Here is a 25,227-nt window from a genome sequence, read left to right on the forward strand (position 1 = left end):
CAGATAGTAGCTTTCTTGCCATTTCTCCTGCGGTCTGCCTGTGTATCTGGTCATCAACCCTCCTATTTAGGGGTCATTAATAAGATCCCTCTGAAACCGTTCGGTTGCCATTTTTTATTTAATTTGGAGTTGGAAGAGTGGGGTTGTGCCTGCATGATCATTATGCTGTAACTGGTTTCTTTTCAACTTTATTAATTGCGTGGGTTCTACGGAAGGAATTACGCAAGTGTGCTGTCATTCTATTTACCCTCAAAGCTGCACTTCAAATTTTAATTTTTTAATGAAATTCCCTCTTCTTTAAATTTTTTTTAACGTTTTTCATTTATTTTTGAGAGAGGGAGAGAGAGAGAGAGCGCGCACAAGCAGGGCAGGGGCAGAGAGAGAGGAAGATAAGAATCTGAAGCAGACTCCAGGCTCTGAGCCGTCAGCACAGAGCCCAACGTGGGGCTCAAACCCACGAACCATGAAATCATGACCTGAGCTGAAGTTGGACACTTAACCAACTGAGACACCCAGGAGCCCATAAATTTTAATTTTTAGCAGTCCATCACCTTAACCACCTGGCCACCACGTCCCCTAAATTTTAATTTTTAAAAACACGTCTCCATCAGGGCGCCTGGGTGGCTCAGTCAGTTGAGTGTCCGACTCTTGATTTCAGCTCAAGTCATGTCTCACAGGTTCATGAGTTCGAACCCTGAGTCAGGCTCTACAATGATAGCACAGAACCTGTTTGGGATGCTTTTTCTCTCCCTCTCACTGCTTCTCTCTTTTACTCTCAAAATAAATAAGTAAACATTTTTTAAAAGTTAAATAAAAAAATAAAAACACATCTACATCTATGTTTATAGTAATAAACATCTGAGTTTGAATCCCAGTAATGCAACTAATTATTAGATTGAATTTTGGGAAGTTATTCAGCCTAACACAATGTATAGCCCAGAGTGGGCATTCAGTAAATGCTGGTTCCCCCTTCCCTTTGCCTGTTCTCTTAGATAAAAATTTTTAAATTGCTTGTTTCATTATATTGAATGGTTAATATATATGCATATAGAACAGGACTCCAAACATTAAAAAGTTACATTAGGAAGAAACAATGTTCTACTTCTGTTTCCACATTTTCACCTTCCTAGAGAGAACTGCTTATGCTGTGTCTCTTGTGTAATCTTTGGAGCATATTCTGTGCTTATGCTTATGGAAACCTGTGATGCTTCTACACTCGCACACACACGTTTACAAAGAGCGTACCGTACGTACATAACCAGTCCCCTACAGATGGACATTTATGCTTGTTTTATCTTTTGCTGTTACAGAAGGTAATAAATATCTTTGCATGCATTTCTTTTTTTAAAGCTCATTTGTGACTCTGTAGAATAAATTATTGCAAGTAAGTTTTCTAGTGCAATGGTTATGGAATTTCTTTAATAATAAATACTGCGAAATTCCTTTATGTAGAATTTGTATCAGTTCTCACTCTGAGCTATAATATACGAGTGTATGTATTTGTACTACAGTTTACTTACCAGTGCTGTCAAATTCTAATCTTCGTTAATCTGGTAAATGAAAAATAGTATTTCATTGTACGTTTAATTTATGTTTAACTTTTGATTGACTATGCTTTCATATGTTTAAAAATCCTGTATATGTCCTTTTCTGTGAACTATTTATACCTGTCCTTTGCTTATTTTCATTTTTCTCATGAGTGTTTTTTTTGCTGATTTAACAAAAATTTTACTATTAAAAAATTAAGCATTTGCCTGTCGCATGTTACAAATATTTTTTTTATCAATTTATTACTTTTTGATGTAAGGAGAGTTTTTAAAAGAATCCGGTGCATTTTTTTCTTTAATTTTGTGACGTCAAATTTAACAAAAAAATTGAGGTGAGCACCCGGGTGACTCAGTCAGCTGAGCAGAGTCTGATTCTTGGTTTTAGCTCAGGTCATGAGCCCAGAGTTGAGGTGGGATCGAGCCCCGTGTCAGGCTCCTCGCTGAACATGGACCCTCTTGAGCTGCTTGAGATTCTCTCTCTCTCCTTCTGCCCCTCTGCTTTCTCTCCCTCTGCTTATGCTCCCTCTCTCTCTAAATTAATCACTCCTAGAGATCCAACTTAACTTGTTTCTGGTTGTTACAATACCATTTGTTGAATTCTCTGTTGATTTCCTTATTGACATGAGATACTAACATTGACATTGACATATCACTGATTCTCCTCTGTACTTGTGTATATTCCTTAGAGAAACTTTTGTAAAAATTCTGTCACCTGGAAATTCTGTACAGTTTCCTCTTTTATTGTTTTGTCATTCATGGGTCACAGTCCAATTGTAATGATTTTCTGGTTGTCAGTAAATCATGATTCTAAAAAATTCAGCCTTCTTGAACAAATCTGGAAATAAAGTGGGGAAATGTTCCTTTGTACCTGTTCTATATCCAACTGTTTTACATATAAACCTAAAGAAGCTGCAACAACTCAGAAGGTATATCATCTGCCCACCTACCTGAAAAAAAATTGCAAACTAGAAAAAAGCAAGTCTGAGAAAGGGAAATACAGGGGTGTAAGAAACTACTGTTGAATAATGTAAGCAGTGAAAATCATAGATAATTAAAGGTTAATTCTAATAATGTGGCTGTGCAGTTTAATGCAGTTCTTGAAAGCATTTCAAAAATAGAACAGGCACATGTAAAAATCAATCCTAAAAAAAGAATAATTCTTGGTGATTTTTAATGAAACACTCTACACTAGTCGCACCTGCCATCTGTCCTTCTGGTACCGCGAACCCAGCCGCCCGTACCTCTGACTGCAAGTGCCTGGCGTTGAGTGGCTGTCTTAACGAGTCTTGCCTTAATTATTTCCTGATCTCATTGAGTCCTCCAGTATGTTGGCCTCTGCTTCTCTCCCTGGCCATCAGCTCTGTCTTCTCTTCCTTCACTATTCAGGTTAGACTTTAGGATCCATCATTTCAGTAACTCACAAATAACTGAACTCCTACTTGTTTGTCAAACCCCAGACCAGGATGAACTCTTACATCTGCTTCCTCAGTAACCTGTCTATGGGCATTTGAGTATTGATGAAGAAAATGACGCAGTGGGACAGGTGAGAGCCAAATCAATTTGTGGTCACCATCCTCAACTAGACTGTCAGGACTGTGCAGCAGCCCTACTAGGCTTCTTTGGTTCACTTGTTTTTTTCCTCTTTCTACAGAGATTATTTCAAATCTTTGCTGCTCTCTGCAAACCTGTGCGGCCTCTCTTCACTCTTAGCAGATGACTTTACCTCGAGTCACACAGTGAGAGACGTCGCACTGGAACTCCCTCAGCTTCCTACTCTCCAGTGTTTGCACATTTCTACATCTAGGCCTGATTTCTCTTCCTTTCTGCTCATTACAGGGAAGAAGCGTCTTTCTTCCTGAGTAAGGGCCACATGTGCCCTGGGTCTTTCCGCTTTCTGGGAACTCTGTCTTTCCCCTCTCTTGCCTCATCAGCTTCCCTCTCTGCTGGATGCTGCCCTTGGGATTTAAGCATGTTCAAGTGTCTCCCGTCTTAAAACAAGCAGATGAACAGGAACCTCCCTCACCGTGCCCCTCTTTCTTCCCCAGCTGCCACACTGTTGCCTTGTCTTCAAAGTCAAACTTGTCAGGGCCCTTACCTGCCCTTGCCACCTCCTTTTCATTTTCCACTTTGCCCCTGGCCCACTGCACCTTGACTTTTACTCCAAACATTTTTTAAATAACTACCAGTAGACTAGACACGGGAGGTGGGGCTTCCGAATCATTAGAAAATAAAGGAAAAAAGAAAATGCAATGAATATAGGAAAAATAAAACACTAAAAATACAAAATAAAAATTTTAAAGCTCCAAATATGTCAGTAATTACAGTGAGCTTGAAAGATTAAACTATACGGTGTGATCTGTTTTCCTTAACAGTCTAGAAAAGGTAAAAGTATAATATCAGAAGGCAGATTGCTGAGAGGAGGGCATTGTCAGCGCAGGGCACAGGGAACTTTCGGCTGTTATGCAAACATGTGAACATGATCACATGTTTTACATGTTAATTGTTGTGTTTCATGACTTTATGTTTGCCACAATGTGTATATTTACATTTAGTGATTTTAATTGGGTGTTATCCCACCATGAAGCTGACCAAAAAAATGTAATAGAAACAGAATAACATACTACTTGGCTCCTAGTAGTTTGTATTTACAAGTCCTAATCATGTAAACACAATACTTCCTTAACTGAAAATGTGATTATATTGTATTAGGAGGATGACCAGAGGGGAAGGGCAGCTAAAAGATCTTAATCCTAATTGACCGTTAATGGGAAATTGAGAGAATGTCTAAGACTGATGAACCAAGAATTAGCAATGAAAGCAGTTTGTTTAGAAACACCTAAGCAAAAATTGGAAGAAAATGCCAAAGGAGAAGCCTCTAGGAGGCAGACTGGGGGGTCTGGAAGGGGCTGTAGGGGGGACTGATAATTTGTTGGCAGCCTGTTAGAGTTCCTTTACTTTTTTGACCTTGTGCCTATATCATTTGAATAAAAATTAATTTTAAACCGTGGGACAGTGCATAATTTAAAAAAAAGAGAGAGAGAGAGGGTGCCTGGGTGGCTCAGTCAGTTAAGTGTCTGACTTCGACTCAGGTCATGATCTCTCAGTTCACAGGTTCAAGCCCCGCGTCAGGCTCTGCGCTGACCGCACAGAGCCTGGAGCTTGCTTCAGATTCTGTCTCCCCCTCTTTCTCTGCCCCTCTCCCATTCATGTTCTGTCTCTCTCAAAAATAAATAAAACATTAAAAAAATTTTTTTAGGGGTACCTGGGTGGCTCAGTCGGTTAAGCATCCAACTTTGGCTCAGGTCATGATCTTGCAGTTGGTGAGTTTGAGCCCCACGTCGGGCTCTGTGCTGACAGCTTGGAGCCTGGAGCCTCTTCAGATTGTGTGTGTGTGTGTGTGTGTGTGTCTCCCTCTCTCTCTGCCCCTCCCCCACTTGCACTCTGTGTCTCTCTCAAAAATAAATATTTTTAGAAAAATTAAAAAAAAATTTTTTTTAATGTGGGCCAGTGCACTGCTAGAAATAACTATAGAAAGACCAGAAATGGACGTTGAACCCAGCTTAGCTGAAAGGGAGTGTGGAAGCTCTGATAGGAGAGACGGCTTTTCCCGGGAGCTGTTGTCCTAGCTGAAGGCAGAAGGGTGAGTTGGGGCACACCAAAGGTCCTTGCAGAACGTCACTGGTCATCAAGGATGTTTCCTTGCAGCCTCTTTCACTCCAGCAGTATTTGCAAAAGAGGCTTACTGATTTATTGCATTTTCTAGCTTTATATTCATGCCAGTGGTGGAAAGACAACACAGATCTCTCTTCTGTGTATTTTTCTCCTTAAAAAGCATTGCTGGTCTGTCTAGCACCACTATCACATCGAGTGTTTGATGGAATATTCTTACTTGTTTCTGTTTTTTTAGGGGTTATCATTCAGTGCTACTCCGTGTTTTTCAAATTTGGTGATAAATTGTGATGTTTCCGAGTTACCTTTTCCTTCCTTAATATCTCTCGTTGACTGTGATGAGAATTCATGTTGTTGCATGATATTGGCAAAGATTGTCTTTAGGTTCCTTAGACCTATATTAATAAACTGTGTTGGCCACTGATTTCCACTGGTATCCTGCTTTTAAGGTTTTAAAATCACTCCCATTTCTGACTTCTGAAAACAATCAGATAAAAGATCACTTAGAATATGAAAGTTCGGGGGCGCTTGGGTGGCTCAGTCAGTTAAGCGTCCGACTTCAGCTCATGTCACTATCTCGCGGTCCGTGAGTTCGAGCCCCACGTCGGGCTCTGGGCTGATGGCCCAGAGCCTGGAGCCTGCTTCCAATTCTGTGTCTCCCTCTCTCTCTGCCCCTCCCCCGTTCATGCTCTGTCTCTCTCTGTCTCAAAAATAAATAAATGTTAAAAAAAAAAAAAAGAATATGAAAGTTCGAAATACTGTGCAGTTCCTTGTTAAGGGCAGGCAGGGTCACCATACTGTGCACTCATGTGGCACATGTCGGGGGCTATTAGGAAGTTTTGGAGGCAATTTATTTTAATAATGACCATCTTAACAAATTTGTTGGCATCTCATTGAAATAAGCTTTGATATATAAGATAAAATTGATTTTTTTCTATTTGTAATTTAAGTGGGGTACCTATAATCAAAAATAACACTTAGTGGGTCCATTCATGCAGCAGCCACTGTTTGAATGATTAAGAATGATAGGTGCTTGACCACTTAGAAGCTCACAGTTTATTTAGTAGGAGGTAGTTTAAAAAAAAAAAAGGCAACTACACTGTAAGGTATTAAGGGCTGTGTAAAGAAGCGTACCGGGGCGCCTGGGTGGCTCAGTCAGTTAAGCGGCCAACTTTGGCTCAGGGTATGATCTTGTGGTTTGTGAGTTCGAGCCCCACATCGGGCTCTATGCTGACGGCTGAGAGCCTGGAGGCTGCTTCGGATTCTGTGTTTCTGTCTCTCTCTTTACCTCCCCTGCTCACACTGTCTCTCAAAAAGAAAAAAAGAAATGTCCCAAGTGCAGTAGGGAACATAGGCAGAGAAGCTACAGGCCTTCCATTTTCAATAAGTATTCTTTTTCTGCTATTTACAAGTTTTTATCACTCATAAAGCTACTGTTTTTTACTGAAGCCATTCACTGTTTTGCCATTTAAAAATGAAAATTCACCTTGAAACACTGACTTGGGGAAGGAAGGAGACATTATTGTATGATAACATAGTATAATTAAGGAAGTATACCATTGGGAGAATTTTTATTGTCTGGCTCGTCATGAAATAAGCGTTAGTCATTATTAGTGATATCTTCAGTCATGTTTTCTTTAAAAAATTTTTTTTTAATTTAGAGAGAGTGTGGGGGAGGGGCATAGAGAGAGGGAGAGAAAATCTCGAGGAGGCTGCACACCGAGCACAAGGCCCCCCATGGGGCTCGATCTCCCGACTGATCATGACCTGAGCCGAAGTCAAGAGTCGGATGCTTAACCTACTGAGCCACACAGGCACCCCTGTGGTCATGTTTTCTTACAAGAAAGATGTGACTGTTCTTTAACTTGTCCTTTGATAAAAATCCAAAGTGGTCATCCTAAAGAGAACTAAAATCCTACCTGTGTACAGTTTTTCAGTAAAGTAACTTGGTACATAGAGTGACAAGGATGTTGAGAAGGGTTCTTGACCTGGAGTATGTGCACTGTGTGCTTTGGGAACTTTTGACTTAAGTTGGCAGCGTTGTTCAGATCGCCTTTACCCATTGTGTTTTGTGTGTGTGTGTGTGTGTGTGTGGTTTTTCCTTTGAAAGAGTGGTGTTAAAGTCACGTCATCGTCGTGGATTTGTGTAGTTCTTTTCTTCTGTCATTTTTGCTTATTGAAAAACTCAGTTATTAGGCACATAGATATCTACATTTAGGATTATTACATCTTCCTGATGACTTGGCCCTTTTAATCACTATACAGTAGGTCTTTTTACTTTGTTGGTTCAGTTCTCCTTGTACTGAAGTCTGATTTGTCGGATATTATTATAGCATCTCTAGCTCTGTTTTGCTTAGTGTTTGCATTGTATATTTTCCCCCATAATTTTACTTTCAGTCTATCTGTGTATTCAGACTTAAAGTGCATCTCTTGGAGACCGCATACATTTGGGCCTTTTTAAAAAATTAATTTGATAATCTCTTTGAATTGTCAGTTTATGTTGAATATAATTATTGATCTGTTTGGTAAGTGTAATATGCTCTGTTTTGTTTTTGTCCCATCTGTCTGTTGTTATTGTGTTGTTCCTCTCTTCTTCCTTTCTTGCCTCCTTTTGAGTTAATCAGCATTTTTTAGTATTCCATTTGAATTCCTCTGTCGACTTCTTACCTAGGTCTCTGCATTTTTTTAGTGCATTTTTTCCAGTGGTTGCTCTAGAGATTACAGAATACGTTTACATATTATTACAGTCTACATAGGACTACTATTGTACCAGATCAGATAAAATGTAAGGATTTTGTAAGAGTATTTTAATTCCCCTGACCTTTGGACTTTTATTTTCACATATACTCACATCTGCTTACGCTATAAACTCCATCATATGGTGTCATAATTTTTTGCTTTAAACGCTCATATGTCTTTTAAAGAAATTAAGAAATAAAAAAAATCTGTGCCCTTTTTCTGCTCACCCACATATTTATTCCTTTCCAGAGCTCTCTATTCCTTTGTGTAGTAGCTTCAGTTTCCATCCTGGCCACTTCTCTTCAGCCAGAAAGCCTTTCTTTAGCACTTTATATAGTATATGTCTTTTGGCAGCAAGTTCTCTCATCTCTTGTTCATCTAAAAATGTCTCTGTCTTCCAGTTTGAAGAATGTTTTCATTGGATGAAGAATTTGGGGGTTCCATTTGGTTTTTTTGCAGCACATCAAAAATCTTTCACTGTCACCTGACCTCCGTCGTTTCTGAAGAAAAGTGGGCTGCCATTTGTATTGTCATTCCTTTGGATGTGTTGTGTTGTTTTCCCCACCCCCACCGGGGCTGCTTTTAAGGTTCCCCTCCCAGGGCACCTGGGTGGCTCAGGTCATGATCTCATGGTTTGTGAGTTCAAGCCCTACATCAGGCTCTGTGCTGATGGCACAGAGCCTGCTTGGGATTCTCTCCTCTCTCTGCCCCTCACCTGCGTGTGTGCACTCTCTCTGTCTGTCTCTCTCTCTCTCAAAATAAGTAAATAAACTTAAAAAAAAAAGTTTCCCCTTCCCTCCTAAACATGATTTTTTAGCAGCTTGACTGATAAACAGATACATAAAGGTTAAACAGTTTGCCCAAGAATGCATAGCTAGTGAGTAGAAAAATTCATTTCAGTTGATGTTGAAGGCAGGGAGAACTCTGTTATTATTCAAGAACTGGAGTATGGATCCATGGGATGCAGACTTGAAGAGCCAATGAAACTATGGCATTTAAGGACTGTAAATATGCTGCACACTCAGGGCAAGCCGTGGGGTCCCTTTGCCCCTGCTGCAGTAAGAATGAGGGAATTCACGGTCTACTGGGTTGAGTGGACAACTTGAAGAAAGAAAAATGCCAAGACCTAAACTTGTATTTTCAGCTTAAGATGGGGACTAAAACTTGTAGCTATTCTATAATTAAGCTAACGCAATTTCTTGTATCTACTAGCCTTAGGGCTAAGATAGTTCTTAAACTCACTGTTTGATCCAGCATGAGCTGAATTCATTTTCTTGCCAGGTTTTCTGTTTGAGAGTTAAGCTGTTGATCAGGAAGGAATGAGATCAGTTATTCCAAACTCTCCTTCAGAGAGTTTCTTGGGGAGAGAGTATGCTCGTAAGTGGTGCTGTGGCAATCTAAGAAAGAAAAAAGGCAGTTGTGTGGGGGGGTGGTATTTGTTTGAATGGGTGTTTTGTAATCAGAATTCTATAATATAAAATATTTTCCCTATATTCTATTTTATTTGTAATATAAGACTCACATAAATGCATTCTGAATAAGTTGGATGGCTCATAAAATGATCATGTTTAATGTTGAAAGTTAAGAGATCTTATTTTTAAAAAGGATTTTGGAGAATATGCTACCTTTTCCAACTCAGGGGGTGGGATGAGAAGGAATACTATTTCTAGATGAGCCCTCTGTCTTCTCCTCTGCTTTCCAGGTACAGACACAGCCATACCTGTGCTTGTCCACCAGTCTCCTACTCTGTTGGTACAATCTGCCAGAAATAATTTAATCCTGCATCCAAAAATACATGTTACCCTAGGGGTCACTTGTTATCCAATGGGCCAAATCCAGCCTTTTGCTGTGTTTTTGTATGGCCCTAAACTAAGAAAGGTTCTTATATTTTTAAGAAGCTTGAGGGTGCGGGGAATGAATATGCAACAGAGATAGCATACAGCCTACAAAGCCTAAGATATTTATTATCCAGCTTTTTATAGAAAACATTTGCTGACCCCTCTTTTTCACTGTACTTGCTGGGGGTACAAAAAAGTAAGGATTCTGCCCACATATAGCTTATTCGATCAAGAATTTCTCATTAGGGAATTGATTATATAACATCCCCTTCTTTTTTTGTTTGTTTTTGAATTTGAACATGTCTGATAAGCATCTCTAAATTATTCATTGTGCTCTCATGTTTACCTCTGAATTTAAAAATAGTGATAGCTGTGTGTATCAGCTGACATTGCTGTGTAACAAACCATCCCAACACTCAGAAGCTTAAACTAACAAGCATATATAATTTCTTAGGAGCCAGTGGGTCATCTGGGGAACCAGTTGATTTAATCTGGGCACAGCTGGGAATGGTTCTGCTCTGTGTATTTCTCATCTTCTGGTGTCAGCCCAGGCAAGTCCTTCTCAAGGTGATAGCAGAAGTTTGAGACCAAGCTGAAGCACAACAAAGGCTCTTGATGACTAGTTTGGGACTAGCTATACTGTTACTTCCAACTCATTCTTTTGGCCAAAGCAAATCATGTGAGTGAGCCTCCAAAGAGTGGGGAGCTTTGCCCTGCCCTCACTGGGAGGACATTGGAGAGTTACATGGCAAAGGGCATGGAAATTTGAGGCCAGTAATGCAGTCTGTCATAATATGGGTTAGCACCAGGATGTGCCTTGCAACTAGCATTGGGAGGTGGGTATCATACCCAACAGAGATAAGGACAGGAAGGAATCATTCCTCAGAAGTCCTTTTCTGTGGGGCATCAGGAGTACAGGGGCCCTAAATTCCTTCAGGTTAGCTTTTATTTACTGAGTGTCTTCTTTGTGCCTAACACTGTACTAAGTTATGGGACTTGGGGAGCTTCAGGTCTCACAGTGAAAACAGACCATGGACACATACGTAGAAGATGGTGTGACAGTTCCAGTAGTAGAAGTTTTTACTGGATATAGAAATAGCAACAGAAGAGAGAGGGAGTCAACTCTGCTTGGTGGAAAGACATAGGAAGCGTTGTTGAGGAAGAGATAAAATTAACTCTTGAAGGATGGACGGGCTCACAGTCCCTGCAGAACAAGTTCAGGTAGAGAAGTACTATTTATGGGAAACAGTACGGCAACCTGTTAACGCTTAGAAATTGATTGTAATTAACATCTGTTTGTGCTCGGATAATACAGAATTCTCTAAGAGCCAGTGAATAACCTTGGACTTACCCCTTTTTTACATTATTTATTGCAGTAGTTTTCACACTTCAGTGTGCATCAGAGTCACCTGGAGGACTTGTTAGAACACAGATTGCTGGGCCCGCCCCTAGACTTTCTTACTCGGTAGGCCTGGAACAGGGCCAGAGAATTTGCATTTCTAACAAGTTTCCAGATGATGCTGATGGTGCTGGTTCAGGGACAACCCTTTGAGGACTATTGATTTATTGAGTCTTTCCTCTGTGTCTGGCAGTTTGCATTGTGGTGAGTATACACAAGTGAAAAGAAAACATCCCTGTCCTCAGATTGCCCATGGTAGGGTGGCAGAGACGGAGAAGTAAGTGTATAATGATAGTACGGGGCGGGGTGGACGATGAGCTCCCTGAAAGCACGGTGTGCAGTGAGAATGTACCGAGGGGGTACTAGTTCCCAATGAGGCTAGAGGCTGCAGGTGTGTGTGAGGCACAGCGAAACCCATTCAATTCTGAGCCATGTTTAAAAAAACTTGAAAGTAGAAGGCTCGTATTTTTCTGGAGCCCCTTTATTTGATTTTCTCCTTTAAAACAAAAATCCTAAAGTAATAATGAATAGAAAAATGACCTTGAGTCATGCTTTGCATGAGATTGGTAAATGGAGTCATCTTTAATGTTGCCCTTAAGAAATTTTCTGATCAAAATTTTTTAGACAAGCTTTTATTTAGTATTTGTTTATTTAAGAAATCTTTACCTCCAGGGTGGGGCTCAAACTCATGACCCTGAGATCAAGAGTCTTATGCTATTCCTACTGAGCCAGCCAGGTGTCCCTAGACAAACTTTTAGTTGTATGGGGAAGATGGCAAAGGCTGAGTTAGTTACTTTGTAAATAAAAGATGCCGCCTTTCTTTTGTTAATTTGTGCTACTCATCTTCAGCTATTTTAAAGAAGTTTGTTGGAGAAAGATATTAGCGTTTGTTATGTGTGAGTCTGTATTTTCACAACTGCTAGAAATGTATGTATTTTAGGATGCAGACAAAACTGAACAAGAGCAGAACAATCAGAAGTGATGACACACAGTTCACTAGGCAGGTTGACCTGGGGCTCCACGTGCTGAGCTTGCATTGATCCAGCTGTTCAGTGCGGTTGTAGGCTAGTGTGACACCGTGGGACAAACTGACGTCCTTCCCTGAAGAGTAGCACTGAGGAGGAATTCAGGGAACGTTAGGTCATGGACACAGGCATCGCTGTCTCTCTTGGTTGGGCACATGAGCTGAGAGAGAAGGTTGGGCAGGAATTGACTAGAAGGACACCTGAAGCAGGCAGCTGGTTGGTCAGCTGACCAAACTATATGCCAGCAAATGAAAGAGTGAACATGGCAAGTAGCCAGGCCAATTTGGAGAAGCCGAAATGTACTCATGGAGTCGTTTGTCTCGGCATTAAAGACATTCTGCCCTCGTAATGACACAGCCCTAGACTGTGTTCTCATCTCATCCTAAAGGGATAGTACCCTTAGACGAGTATTGGTCTATATGGCTTCTATCTTTATATTTTTATATTTTTTTATATATTTTTTAATCAAAAACATATACCTAAAATTATGCAGAACATTTCATTTTAAATAGTTCTGTTCCCTCTGGCAAACCGAGCTGAAGTCAAGTAGAAATTATAAATAGAATTCTTGCACCTTAAAATTGTGTAGTGTGATGTTTTTTTGTTGAAGTTGAATTACTCATGAAAATTATTTGTAGTCTTTTTAACTGCCCTTTTTAAAATATAATTTCATTAACAATGAAATCTTGTTAACCTCTTTCTTAGCATACATCTGTGGATGGATATACTGAACCACATATCCAGCCCACCAAATCAAGTAGCCGACAGAACATCCCTCGGTGTAGAAACTCCATTACGTCTGCGGACGAACAGCCTCACATTGGAAATTATCGTTTACAAAAAACAATAGGGAAGGGAAATTTTGCCAAAGTGAAATTGGCAAGACATGTTCTAACGGGTAGAGAGGTAAGTTTTCATGATGCTTTCTAATATTTACTTTGGACCTCTCCAGAGTCTTTAAAGCTTTCCTATAGTTGATGCTGGGAATGAATGACAGTTGAAATATGGTAAAACACTGGGATGCGTGTGAATGGAACATCCGTGGACACAGCTATAGTTGGCCTTTGAACGTTTAGAAAAGACTCCTCCCTTCACGTAGCATCTTTTGTAAATCAGGTGTAACTACAGAGGAGCTTTTCTCAGACTTATGTCTTCATTATACGGTTTCTGTAAACATTTTTGACTACCGTTGTTCCCTGGCCCCAGGAAGAGGGCCAGGGAAGTTCACATTAATTATTGCTTCATGTAAATTGGGTATAAATGTATATAAAGTCACCCACTAATTTTTATGTATTTAGAGCCCACATTGCACAAGTGTTAGTATATTGATGTTTTTCCTCAGGTAATAAGAGAATTGGGTTTCTAAAATCCCATGTGTTTTAAATTATGTGTATGTATACAGAGAAAAAATTTATGTATTTAGTAATTATTATTGTTACTAATATTTATTTAATACTTTACATAGTAAAGACTGAAAAACAGTATTACTTAATGTTTCCCTGCTCTAGTGAGGACATTGTGAAGATCTCAGTCATAATTTGTTTTTAATAAGTTTTTCCTTCTCTCTGTCCATAATATCACTTCTGGTTGATCTCAGTCCAGTTCTGGTTGATTTTAGTTGATTTTAGCTGCCAGGAGCTTTTCAGACATAGGCTCCATCAGGCAGAGACCTTGAGGACATTCAAATCCATTTGCTTATAAGTGAGCTTGAGCATTCAATTTGTCTTATATTATTCACGTGATACCTAACCTACTGAATTTACCAGACCCTCCCCTCTGATAATTATAAGTTATTAAAATCATAAGTAAATGATTACAGATGATTTTTACTTTAAAAGGGGAGGCTTGGAAAAAAATAAGAAAGGTGTAATTTTATTGACTCACAATCAGATGTGTTAAAGACTTAAGTCAGTGGGATACACAGTAAGGCTGCCGGGTTATCACAACTTCACCATCTAGTTATGTGAACTCCAATTATAACTATATTGCATGTAGTTGGGAATGGAACAAAAGATTTTTTTCTTTGTAATCTTTTATCCATCAAAATATGTATTCTCAAACATAGTTTAATGATTCTCTTCTTTTAGGTTGCTGTGAAAATAATAGACAAAACTCAGCTAAATCCTACCAGTCTACAAAAGGTATTTAATTATTTTAACAGTAAGTAATTAGAATGTGAGTTTATTAACATGTGATCTTCTGTAAAGTCAGTTATCCTAAATTTCCTGTTAGGTAAGATACTATATTCATCAATATGTGAAGAAAAGACGTGATGCAAAGCATTGTATTTAATAACACTTCAATTATATTTATCAAGTGTTTGCTTGAGGAGTATCTACGACTCAAATGCGTGTACCATATGAGAGGAATTTACGTCTTCCAATTCAGTAGAATAAAACTTTGTAACAAATGTGTTGAAATACTCAGGATTCTGCTTTGTTAAAAGTGTATTTATAGTTACATTGTCCATAGGTGGGTTTCCTTTTATTGCTTCACTTGCTTTACTTTCTTCTTCTGCAAGAACTAGTCTCTCAGCTAACTTCGAGTAAAAAATAGGAACATTTCTTTAAACAGTGTAAAAAAAAAAAAAAAAGGGAGAGGAAAAAAGGTAGTTAGGGTGGAAATTGCCCTGGTAATCCTAGAAAAGCTGTTTCAGGTTGCTTCATTACTCACGTGGGAAAAGTTTCACATATTCATTTTAGTACCTTAAGAATGAAGCAAATACTTTAACACTTACGCCATGCCATATATGTTGTTTTATGTAGCGAGATAGTAAAATACATTGTAATTTTTATTAGAACGTAATGGGATCACGGTCACATATGTAAATGTGACAAATAACTTTTGAGTTCCTCAAACAGAATCTTTAATATGAGAACTTTTTAGTATGGTGTGTTTAAACTATTCCTGCTGTGATTCTAACATCTAAATAAAAATTCAGGTCTGTGATAGCAAGACTTTCCGCTTGGCTCCATGCCAGATAAGTCAGGGTATTTTTATATACGTACTTCTACTCGGAGATCTGTGTTTGTACTACTTACTGAGATTCCTTTTAAGTTTAACAGTTAATGTGACTTTTCATAGCTTTGCTATTTCTGATCAAGGAGAACAGAAAGGTTTGCTGCATTCCTTTTCCTCTGTGACCGTGAGATGGTGTACCTTATGCCTGTCTTCGGAGAGAAACTTCTAGCACCAGTCTTTTAGCTAATCAGTGATGCAGTTGTATGAGATAATGCATCTGGGCAGATGCATTATCCAAAGATTGTCTTTTTCCCTGGGGTGGGGCTTCAGTGGGGCAAATTTTGCCACCCTTCTTTCTGCTGGGAATCTTTTAAAAGTGCTCCATGGCCCTGCCCGTCACTCATCTGGCTTTCCCACCTCTCCTGGATTAATCTGTGAGTGACTCTGGTAAACTGAGTGATCTTAGATGACATTTAGAGACACTTGAGGCCGGTTTTGCTGGCTGGATGCACAGTAATATGACCCCCACTCTGTTCTTCCCAAAGGGGCCCGGAGAAGTGTGTAGAACCACAGTCATACTTGTTGAAACGTGCAGACATGAAGCCGAATGTTGCTTTATTTATCTGAATAACTAAAAAAATATACTTGGTGACAAGTAATTTCTGTTGTAATTCTGCTCATCTTGGTGATGAAGTGTTTGCTTTTCCAAACAGGCATATAAAGACTGATGGCAATTTTGTTTTCTTTAGTCTATGAAAATAGAATCCAAGGAAAGATGAGCATTCACTTAATGTAGCCTTTACACGTGTATATGTCATTGTTTTTGAAATAATTTTCATTTATGTTCATAGATTTGCTCTCGGTTAAGAGTTTTGGAAAAAAACAAAAAACAACCCAACAGATCAAGGCTTGGTTAGTTCCCATGCATTGTAGAATATTCAGCATTTGTCCAGTCATATCCTCCAGTCAGTTATATCTAAAAAAGAAATAATGGGACGAGAAGTAATCCATTTGTTTTCCTTAGCATTGACAGTCAGGACCTATAGATAAAAAAAATAGCAAAATATATTCTCCATGTAATAGGTGTGCTTATTAAAAGGCAGATAATGGTAACACATGTATTTGGAATAAGGGTTCATTTTAATCTCATCTCCAGAAGGGTTTGGTTAAATCTTGTTCTGGACTTGATCTGAATTTAAGCTGATTCCCATCCTTTATATTCTCTTCTGTGTGTAACATATTTTTAGGAAATAATACTTCCCATTGCCAACATCAGTGATAGACAAAGTAACCTAAATTCAATACCCCAACTGTTCAAAATTTCTAACATACAAAGTTCTCAGAAACAGTTTGGTCTTTGGAATTGTTAAGCATCTTTGGCATCAACATTGTTCACATAAGATGCTCATGTGATTTGTATCACATATCTTGAATTAGTGGGACCCAATTTAATGAGCTGTCATAGTTTAAAAATTATTTGAGTTTGATGCTATATTTACCTCTTCCACTTTGGACCATGAGTCTCACCTCATATTTTAATTGGTGTCTTTTGGGGTAGGGTTTATGAACTATACTGGTGATTCCTGGGGATCTTTTAAGCAGCCTAATAATGTTGGAGGAACAGCAAGATAGTGAAACAGTTCTGTTCATAGTTCACGTACTTGAAATGTAAGATTGTCATTTTCTCAGAAATTCCACTAGGTTTTTAAACTTGGACACACTAGTTTATACATGGATGATGACAAAGTTTGTGTTAGCTTTCTAGTTCATAGCCACCAGGGTACAGTTTATCTGCCTTCTATGTGTTGTTTATTAATTTACATTTTCTGTTGTTTTACTGTGTTGCATTATATTCCCAATTCACAAAAATGGCTCAGTGGTTCAGAATTGATTTGCTGAGTAGTAAAGCCTGTAATGAGAATAGAAATAAGACTGTCATAACTCAGCATTATGTCCTTAATAAAGAGGGCTGTTGCCTTGCAGTGACATAAACCGTGTATCTCTGCGTGAGGACATTGGTTTTGTACAAGCAGGGAAATTACAAACAATCTCCAGTAACTGATATCTGAAAAGTAGACTTATTAAATGAATAATCTGCTTACTCCTAGTGTCTGGTGTGTTATCTGTTATATAAAATGTTATCAAATGGTGACCTAAGCCATTTAAACTTTGGTGAGTTTTCAGATAAAGCCACCAACCTCTCTGGTAAGCTAGTTATGTTTTCCAGAGCATCTGCAAAATAACTTGTATCACTGTCACTACAGGCAGAGAGGAGGACAGAACCACAGAAACAATATTCAGAATTAAGTTTCTTTTAGCAAATTATCAGGAAACCAAACTTGTAAAAGCAGTCATAAAATTATTGATGAATAGTTTTATCAAGGAGAAAGCAGAAACTCTTTGGCAATATTCCTTAACAAATACCTCTGTTGGACATATGTTGAAATGCCAGTTACTGTCACATACGTATGCTTTATAGCATATTTCGCTTTATTGTTCTTTTCACACATGCGGATCATTTGAAGGAAAAGTCTAAACCAATCCTTTTGTGTGTCAGTGAAAATCTAAGTGATAAGAGAAGAGTTAGCAGGATTAACTGGGTTGTGGACTGCAAAAATTGGCTTAGAATTAATAATGATGACATACCGGGAGGGCCTTTTTTTGGCGAGTGTGTGTGGGGGAGGGCTGTGTGGTAATTCTGCAAGAAATGATACTGCCATGTGAATAAATAAGATTATACCTAATGCCCAGTAACTCATTATTTCATTCTCCATGAAATTAGTGCTTAGCAACATACCTCTGATCTTGACTGGGCTTTGAAGGAAAGGCTGAAAGCAGGTTATCATGAAATCATGGCTCTTTCGTGTAGAGTGTGAAGAATTGGTGGGAAGCATATCATTCACACTGAAATATGATAGATTTTGAGGGAAAAGGCATTCAAACAAGTTTCCTTTAAAAGGTGATACCAAAAATGTTAATATCTAGCTGAAATGTTGAAGATAAGGTAACCAAATTTTCTGAAAAAACCAAACTGTTTCCAGTGGTCCACTGACCAAATATTTGACTTTTCTAAATCTTGTTGGCCCTCTTTAGCGACTAGCCAGAGGGCTCAGTAATGTATTATTGGGCATATTTAACACGCAAATGCTACATCCAAATATGAAGGATACCTTCTGGAGCAAGCGTATCCAAACTGTGTATCGAGAATCCATTGCTATTAGCCTTCTCGCCGGGACTTACAGTCTTCCAGCTTTTGAGTGGGATACGATTAGCAGCCTAGACTGGAGTCCGTCTGAGAGCTGTACATAATCTTCAGGGAGAAATATCTTTGTAAGCGAATCAGTCTGAATGTCGCTGACACATCATCTGATGCTGGTTCCTTTGTCCAGTCAATCTGTGATCGTGACTTAGGATTTTTTTAATTCAATAGAAAAAAGCCCTAGAAATGGAGACCGTCTTATGATTCAAACTAAGTGTCAGGTACATGTGTTCATTATTAATTCTTAACTTAGCAAGAATTTCTTGAAAGAAAATTGTATTTCTCCATATATTGTCTTCTTCTTCTTCTTCTTCTTCTTTTTTTTTTTTTTGGCTGCTCCTTTTGTGTGTCCTTTATGTAGAGTCATTGTCTTTTTTGTTGGCCTCAGTGTTTCAACCCCACAAAGTTCGGTCCTCTTCTCTTTCTGTATTCCCTTCCTGGGCTGTCTCAACTACAGGCAGGGTCACAAATATATGCCTTCAACTCAGACCTCCCCTAAATTTGCTCGTAACCTTTCAAAGACAGCCCAAACCTATTATGTCCAAAACTGAACTCATGATCTCTGCCCCACCTCCTCAGTACCTCGCCACCTGGTGCTCTCCGAGCATCCTCTCTCAGTGAATGACAACTGCCCCTGAGTTGTGCAAGCCAAAAGCCCCAGAACTGTCCTCCACTCCTCGCTCTATTTTCACCATCTAATCCGTCCATGAGTTGTGCTAATTTTATGTCTTACATCTTTTGAGAAGGTCTGCTTTTATCTTTTTCTATCACTACCACTCTAGACAAAGCTGCCATTGTCTCTCCCAAGGACTACCCCAGTAGCCTTCCCGCTGTTCTTCCTGCATCCGCTTGCATCCCTCCACACACACACACACACACATACACGTGCACACACACGCACGCACACACACACAGTTTAACAAGTCATCAGGGATACAGAATACCTCTCTGACTATGCCATCCTTTATCTAAACTTCTTGATGGCATTCCGTTCTTGGAGGTCTGGAAATCGGATTCGCTCACAGCGTGTGCCAGGCCCTACCTTCCGCTTCCACCTCATGACCCACCAGCTCCCCCCAGCATCTCCCTACCCCGCCTCCTACGCCTCTGGCTTCAGCACTTTCTTTCATCTGCTCCTAGTTAGTCTTCCTTCCAGCCACCAGCCTCTGCAGCTCTTCACCTCACCCTCCCCATAAGGCTTCTCCCCTTCATTAATGAATCCTTTATTCATTCATTCCTCACATTTCAGCCTTGGAGTCGTTTCTTCAGGGCGACCTTTGCTACCGCCTCAACAATGTTAAATCTCTCCGCCTTCTTTAAAATTAAGTACCCATAACCAAGGATTATTCATAAAAATTGCTGTAGTTCTTATTTGTTCTAGTTTGGGTAGTAGTTCTGTTTGTTTTGGGGGTTTGATGTTTGTATTCTACCTCTGACTCTTAACACCTCTATTTTGATTGCTGGGGCTTTATTGGCTGTAAAGCTTCTTTCTGTCTCTTTCTACATTCTACGTAAGATTTACTGAAGAGTAGACGTGGAAGGGTTTTCTCTTGGAACTGGAGGAGGCTAGGAATCTAAATCACCCATGAGTTGTAGACTAAACCATCTGATTGTTTTATTTATTCATTCATTCATTCATTTACTTACTTACTTACTTATTTATTTATTTATTTATTTATTTAAAGTGTATTTATTTTAGGGAGAGAGAACGAGCAGGGAAGGGGCAGAGAGAGAGAGAGAGAGAGAGAGAGAGAGAGAGAGAATCCCCAAGCAGGTTTCATGCTGTCAGCACAGAGCCCAGCACGGGGCTTGATCCCACAAACTGTGAGATCATGACCCGAGATGAAATCAAACACTTAACCAACTGAACCACCCAGACTCCCTTAAACCATCTGGTTGTTTTAAAAGTCATATTGTCATTTTGTTATTTGAAGAGTCATACTCTTATTTTTTTCTATTTTGGGCAGTTTGTTGAAATTGTAAACTGGTCTATATTTGATTCTTGGATAGGAACTTCAAAATGTCCTTCCCATTTTAAAAATAGTTACTTTTTTATGACATTTGTTAGACTAAACTATTTCATTTCTAGTATTTTTTAAGAAATAAGATAGTACAGCTACAACTAAAGCCTTATGTTTTATTTCTGGGTTCTATTCCTATATTTTCTTTCCTACCTGGAAATAACTACTGTTCTGAACTTGATCTTTCTTATTCCCATTCAAATTTAAAATGGTTTTTCAAATGTGTGTTTCCATACGTAAAAGACTACATATTATTTTTTAAACTTCTTATTTTTGTACAGCTTGCTTCTTCCACGTATCATTACCTCACAGTTTTAGTCATGTTAGTGTATATAGTCTAGTTCATTTATTTTCACTACTGCTATTGGCATGCATGAATATGCTACAGTTTACCCATTGTCTTGTTAATAGATGTACTACAGTTTGTGTATTTTTTGTTAGTTGACATGTAGATTATTCCTGGTGTTTTTGTGTTTCACTTTTTCTTTTTAAGTTAGTTAGCTTTTTGTTTTTGCTGCAGAAGCAATGAGGCAACGATCATTATTGCATATGTCTATTTGTGAAGGTGTATAAAAGGATGTATCTGTCCAAGCAGAATTGCTAGGTTGAAGGTCATGCATATCCTCAGCTTTACCAGATAATGTCAAATTGCTCTTCAGAGCAGTTGCACCAACTTATACTTCTGCGAACACTGTATGATACTTACTATTGGTCTTCATTTTTGTCAGCACTTTATATTATCAGATTTCTTCATTTTTTTCCAACCTTATGAATGCATTATGGTATCTCATTTTAATTTCCATCATTTGTAATTTAAACTGTTTTCAAATTTGATCTGTTTTATGTTTAATATCTTTCCTCTGAAATTATTTGATTCGTTATCTCAGTACATTTACTTAACATCAACTTGAGCTCAGAGACGTATAAGACCTTGGGAAGGACTCAAGCAATATAAAATTAGAACCAGTTTATAAGAAATAAGAATCTTACAATCTGGTAATCTATCTAGATGAAACTTGGAAAGTGGCCCAGCCTGTCATTTAAAGAGCATTTTCTTCTCTTAACTTTGCAACAAACAATTGACTTACAAGTTGTCAAGGTTGGAAAGCAATACTGAAGAATTGTTCTATTTTTTTTAGTGAGATTTCATCTAACATATATTCATTTGATTGTATTCAGATCTTTTTTGAACTACCATTTCATGGGAAGAACTTAAGAAATTAGCCTGTTGTTAAACTGCTACTAGCAATAACTGTATAAAATACGTGGTGTACCAATAACACGTCTGGAGACTTAAAAAGGAGTAAAAAGATGATCCTGGAAATTTAAAAGCTGAAAGCTTAATCTATAGGGTTCTGTTAATACAGGCATTTCATCTACAAAACCCCTCAATGACGGGAGCCTCTGAGAGAGACTAAACGAGAACCCGGCAGTCTCTTGGACCTGAATATCACTTGCACTTGTCACCACCACACCTCACATTAATAGACCAGTAAACTGTTGGGACCCCTGGGTGGCTCAGTCAGTTAGTTAAGCGTCCAACTTTGGCTCAGGTCTTGATCTCATGGTTAGTAGATTCGAGCTCCACATGGGGCTCTGTGCTGACAGCTCGGAGCCTGGAGCCTGCTTCAGATTCTGTGTGTGTGTGTGTGTGTGTGTGTGTGTGTGTGTGTGTGTGTGTGTGTCTGTCCCTCTCCTGCTCATGCTCTGTCCCTCAAAAATAAAGAAACTTAAAAAAAAAAGTTTAAAAAAATAGACCAGTAAACTGCTATCAAAGATAGAGATAGGATTTTTACAAAGATTACAGTGAAGGCAAAGAAGGGCTTCCTGCCCCTCGCCAAACCGCAATCAGAACAAAATGCTGGAAAGGCCAAGAAGGCTGTGTCGACAGGTGCAAGAACATCTGAATGTCGCCGTCCTCCTATGAGCCCAGTCCCCCAAGGCTGATGACAGCCTGGAAGATCTCGCCCAGTGGGAACAAGCTTGACCACTGTGCCTTTGTCAAGTTCCCTGGGGCCACGGGGCTGTTCTCCATGTGCCTCGAGACCAAAGGAGCAGTGCAGGAATCCTGTGACAAGGGCACACGGTGAGCGGGTCTGGTGGAAGGAAGATGATGTGCATTTGACTGGCCCCTGACTACGATACTTCGGGTGTAAATAGAACGAGGATTGTCTAAGCCATATCCACGTGGCTACTTCTAAATATAACCGATTTTTCCCACCATCAAAAAAAAAAAAAAAAAAAAGGCAAGAGGCAGGAAGGAAGAGAACAGTTGAGAGGAGAAAAAGAAAATGCTCATAATTGAGGCAAATACTGATTAACACTGATGGAGTTTGATCCTGACCTTAAGCCCTAACAAAAAGGACTGAATTGAAAAGTAAATATCTCTCTCGTTTACTAACTTCAGTTACCTGGAACAACGCCAGGAACCAAGAAGGAAACAAAGGCCTCTGAACAGCAAGAGTAGCTGTCACAAAGTCCAAACACTGAGGTCCCTCCCTGCCTTTTAGTTAGAGAAAACCCATCGCAAGCCTTCACTCAGCGCTCATTTCTCTAATTCGGCACACAGAATTTGAACAAACTCTAGCCTCAATTTCCAGCCCACAGCAAACTTGAAATAGTTAAGTTTGGAGGGTATTAGCGAATTCGGAGCTTTCCTGCTAAGTTTGAGAATGCTAGGAACATCGTGATGTCACAGTTTGAAAGCGAGCAAGGGAAATGAACTACAAATTAGAATCAGAAACTCAACTAGTGCTGTGGGACTATTTAACATATTTGCAAACCTTTGTGTTCCTGACTTGTACCTGGGTGTATGATACATGTGATAATTGACTTTTTTTTAACAATAATTGTCTATCTCAAGGTAAACTTGTCATGGTCTAAATTTTCAGCTCTCCTTCTCCCCTCAGCCCTTTCCACCTTTCTTAGAATAGCCTGGAATAGCAGGCACTGGTAAGATTGGCACCCTCACTGATAAAGGTCTTCTCTGAGCTAAAAGATCACAGACATGTGGCTCGCTGTCTCTCCCTGCTCCCTTTGACTCGGGCAGCTGAGGTGGTTAATTAGTCCCGTCTCTTTCCTGTGTGCAGCCAGCTGGAATATTGCAGTTTAGGGAAGGTCACGAGGGAAGTCACGAAGAGGAAGAGACATCTTAGACCTTTACTCAAGCCATGCGCTACTGTGCAGTTGGTCCCAGCTCTCTGGATTTGGAGTGTTAATGACCCATATCTAGCTGACAACTGAAGTGTTTCTTTGGGAGGAAGGGTGATTGGTAGGTCAGGCCACTGGCGTTTGATTATCCTGAGTCAGGATGCCCCTTAACACACACCGATCTCTCTTCCAACAGCAGCCACTCTTGGTCTTTCCACCATTGCCTGTCATTTTTAGCCTTCACACACACCCGACCCACACAGACATTCGTGCTCTTGCTTATTACGGTTTTTTCCTCACTTCTTGTCAACGATTACTGAAGGAGAGGAAACTAAGGATAGAACAGTACATTGAAGACATCTTTGAGATACAGGAATCCAATGACTAGGTCTTAATTTTTTAACTGGAATAAGAAATTACCTTATGAGAACTTTGGCCCTTCCTGTAACTTCCTGTTTCTCCTGCTTCATCTCCAGATGGCAGTGGCGTGGTACTTCTGTTCAGGCATGCCCTAATGTTCACAAGATCATTGCAATCCTCTCCCCAGCTCACCTCACTTCTTGGTAGAACACAAGGGCTAAATTCTAGGTTCTTGTCAGGGACCGCATTCGTGAATTCAGTGCCAGTCCAAAACCCAGCTTAGGGAACGAACAAACCAACAAGCAAACCCCAGTATCTGTGGAGAAGTGCTTGAAGCATGTACAGCTAATCCATTCCTTTAGAATGTCAGACGTGGAGCATATTGTCAGACGTGGAGCTGCCGGGAGGCATCAGCATGTTTTCATTAGTTCTAGGGTATGTCTCAACCAGTTTGCTTCCAAGAGTAAACCACCGAATTTGCCAGTAATTTCATAAAAATTAATGAGAAATAACCTCAAGATTATCCCTGTGACAACATTGTCTACACACTTGGAATCCTATGTGCTTCCTTGAGGCAGAAGAGAAGGAAGAGGAGCTGGGATTAGAGCTCGTATGGAATGACACGCTACACTCCCTGGGCCACTTTCTGGAGAAAATAAGGTGGAAACCCTCTTTTGCCTGCCGTAAGGAGCGGTTAATTGAAAAAGTATGGTAAAGGGAGGAATTACGAAAACTTATATAGATATTTAACATTTAAATTGAACACATCAGTGCATACCATTGAACAATTTAAGGCCAAGGTTTCTCCCCCACCCCACCCCACCCCACCCCCTTCTTAGTTTGGGCCTGTTGATTGGCATTTAGCTTTGTTTATCTTGCACAAATCTCACCCCTGAACTCACACTTGCTGCTATTTCCAGGTTTATTTTATTTTTTTAATTAATGAGGGAGAATTTAAAGATACCCAGGAATTATCTGAGAGCAGCCCCAAGATTTTATTTTAATCTTTGATATTTATTCTGCCCACATTTAAGTGGGCAGCAATTTCTCTAGCAGCTTTTATCTAGAATTTACAGATTTTTTTGTGTTTTTGTGTGTGTGTGTGTGTTGTTTTGTTTTGTTTTTTGTTAAACAACAAATTTGAATTCATTGGTTTATGTAACATTTAATTGTATTGGACAAACTTTAAGGCAACTGCCCATGATCCCCACTTCTGGTGTTCACACCTTTGTATAATCCCTTCCCCTTGAATGTGGGCG

General features: G+C 39.4%; 1 protein-coding gene across 3 annotated transcripts in view; it reads left to right on the top strand.

Annotated features, from left to right (window-relative positions):
* Nucleotides 1-25,227, top strand: part of MARK1 (microtubule affinity regulating kinase 1) — a 118,332-nt gene that overhangs the window by 35,929 nt on the left and 57,176 nt on the right. For all 3 annotated transcript variants that reach the window (XM_047840577.1, XM_047840576.1, XM_047840578.1), the window contains exons 2-3: nucleotides 12,923-13,123; nucleotides 14,305-14,358. In XM_047840577.1, coding sequence (XP_047696533.1) covers nucleotides 12,923-13,123; nucleotides 14,305-14,358 — 255 coding nt within the window. The remainder of the gene's footprint in view (nucleotides 1-12,922; nucleotides 13,124-14,304; nucleotides 14,359-25,227) is intronic.

This window comes from Prionailurus viverrinus, chromosome F1 (genome assembly GCF_022837055.1).
Source record: "Prionailurus viverrinus isolate Anna chromosome F1, UM_Priviv_1.0, whole genome shotgun sequence".
In the NCBI taxonomy this organism is placed as follows: domain Eukaryota; kingdom Metazoa; phylum Chordata; class Mammalia; order Carnivora; family Felidae; genus Prionailurus; species Prionailurus viverrinus.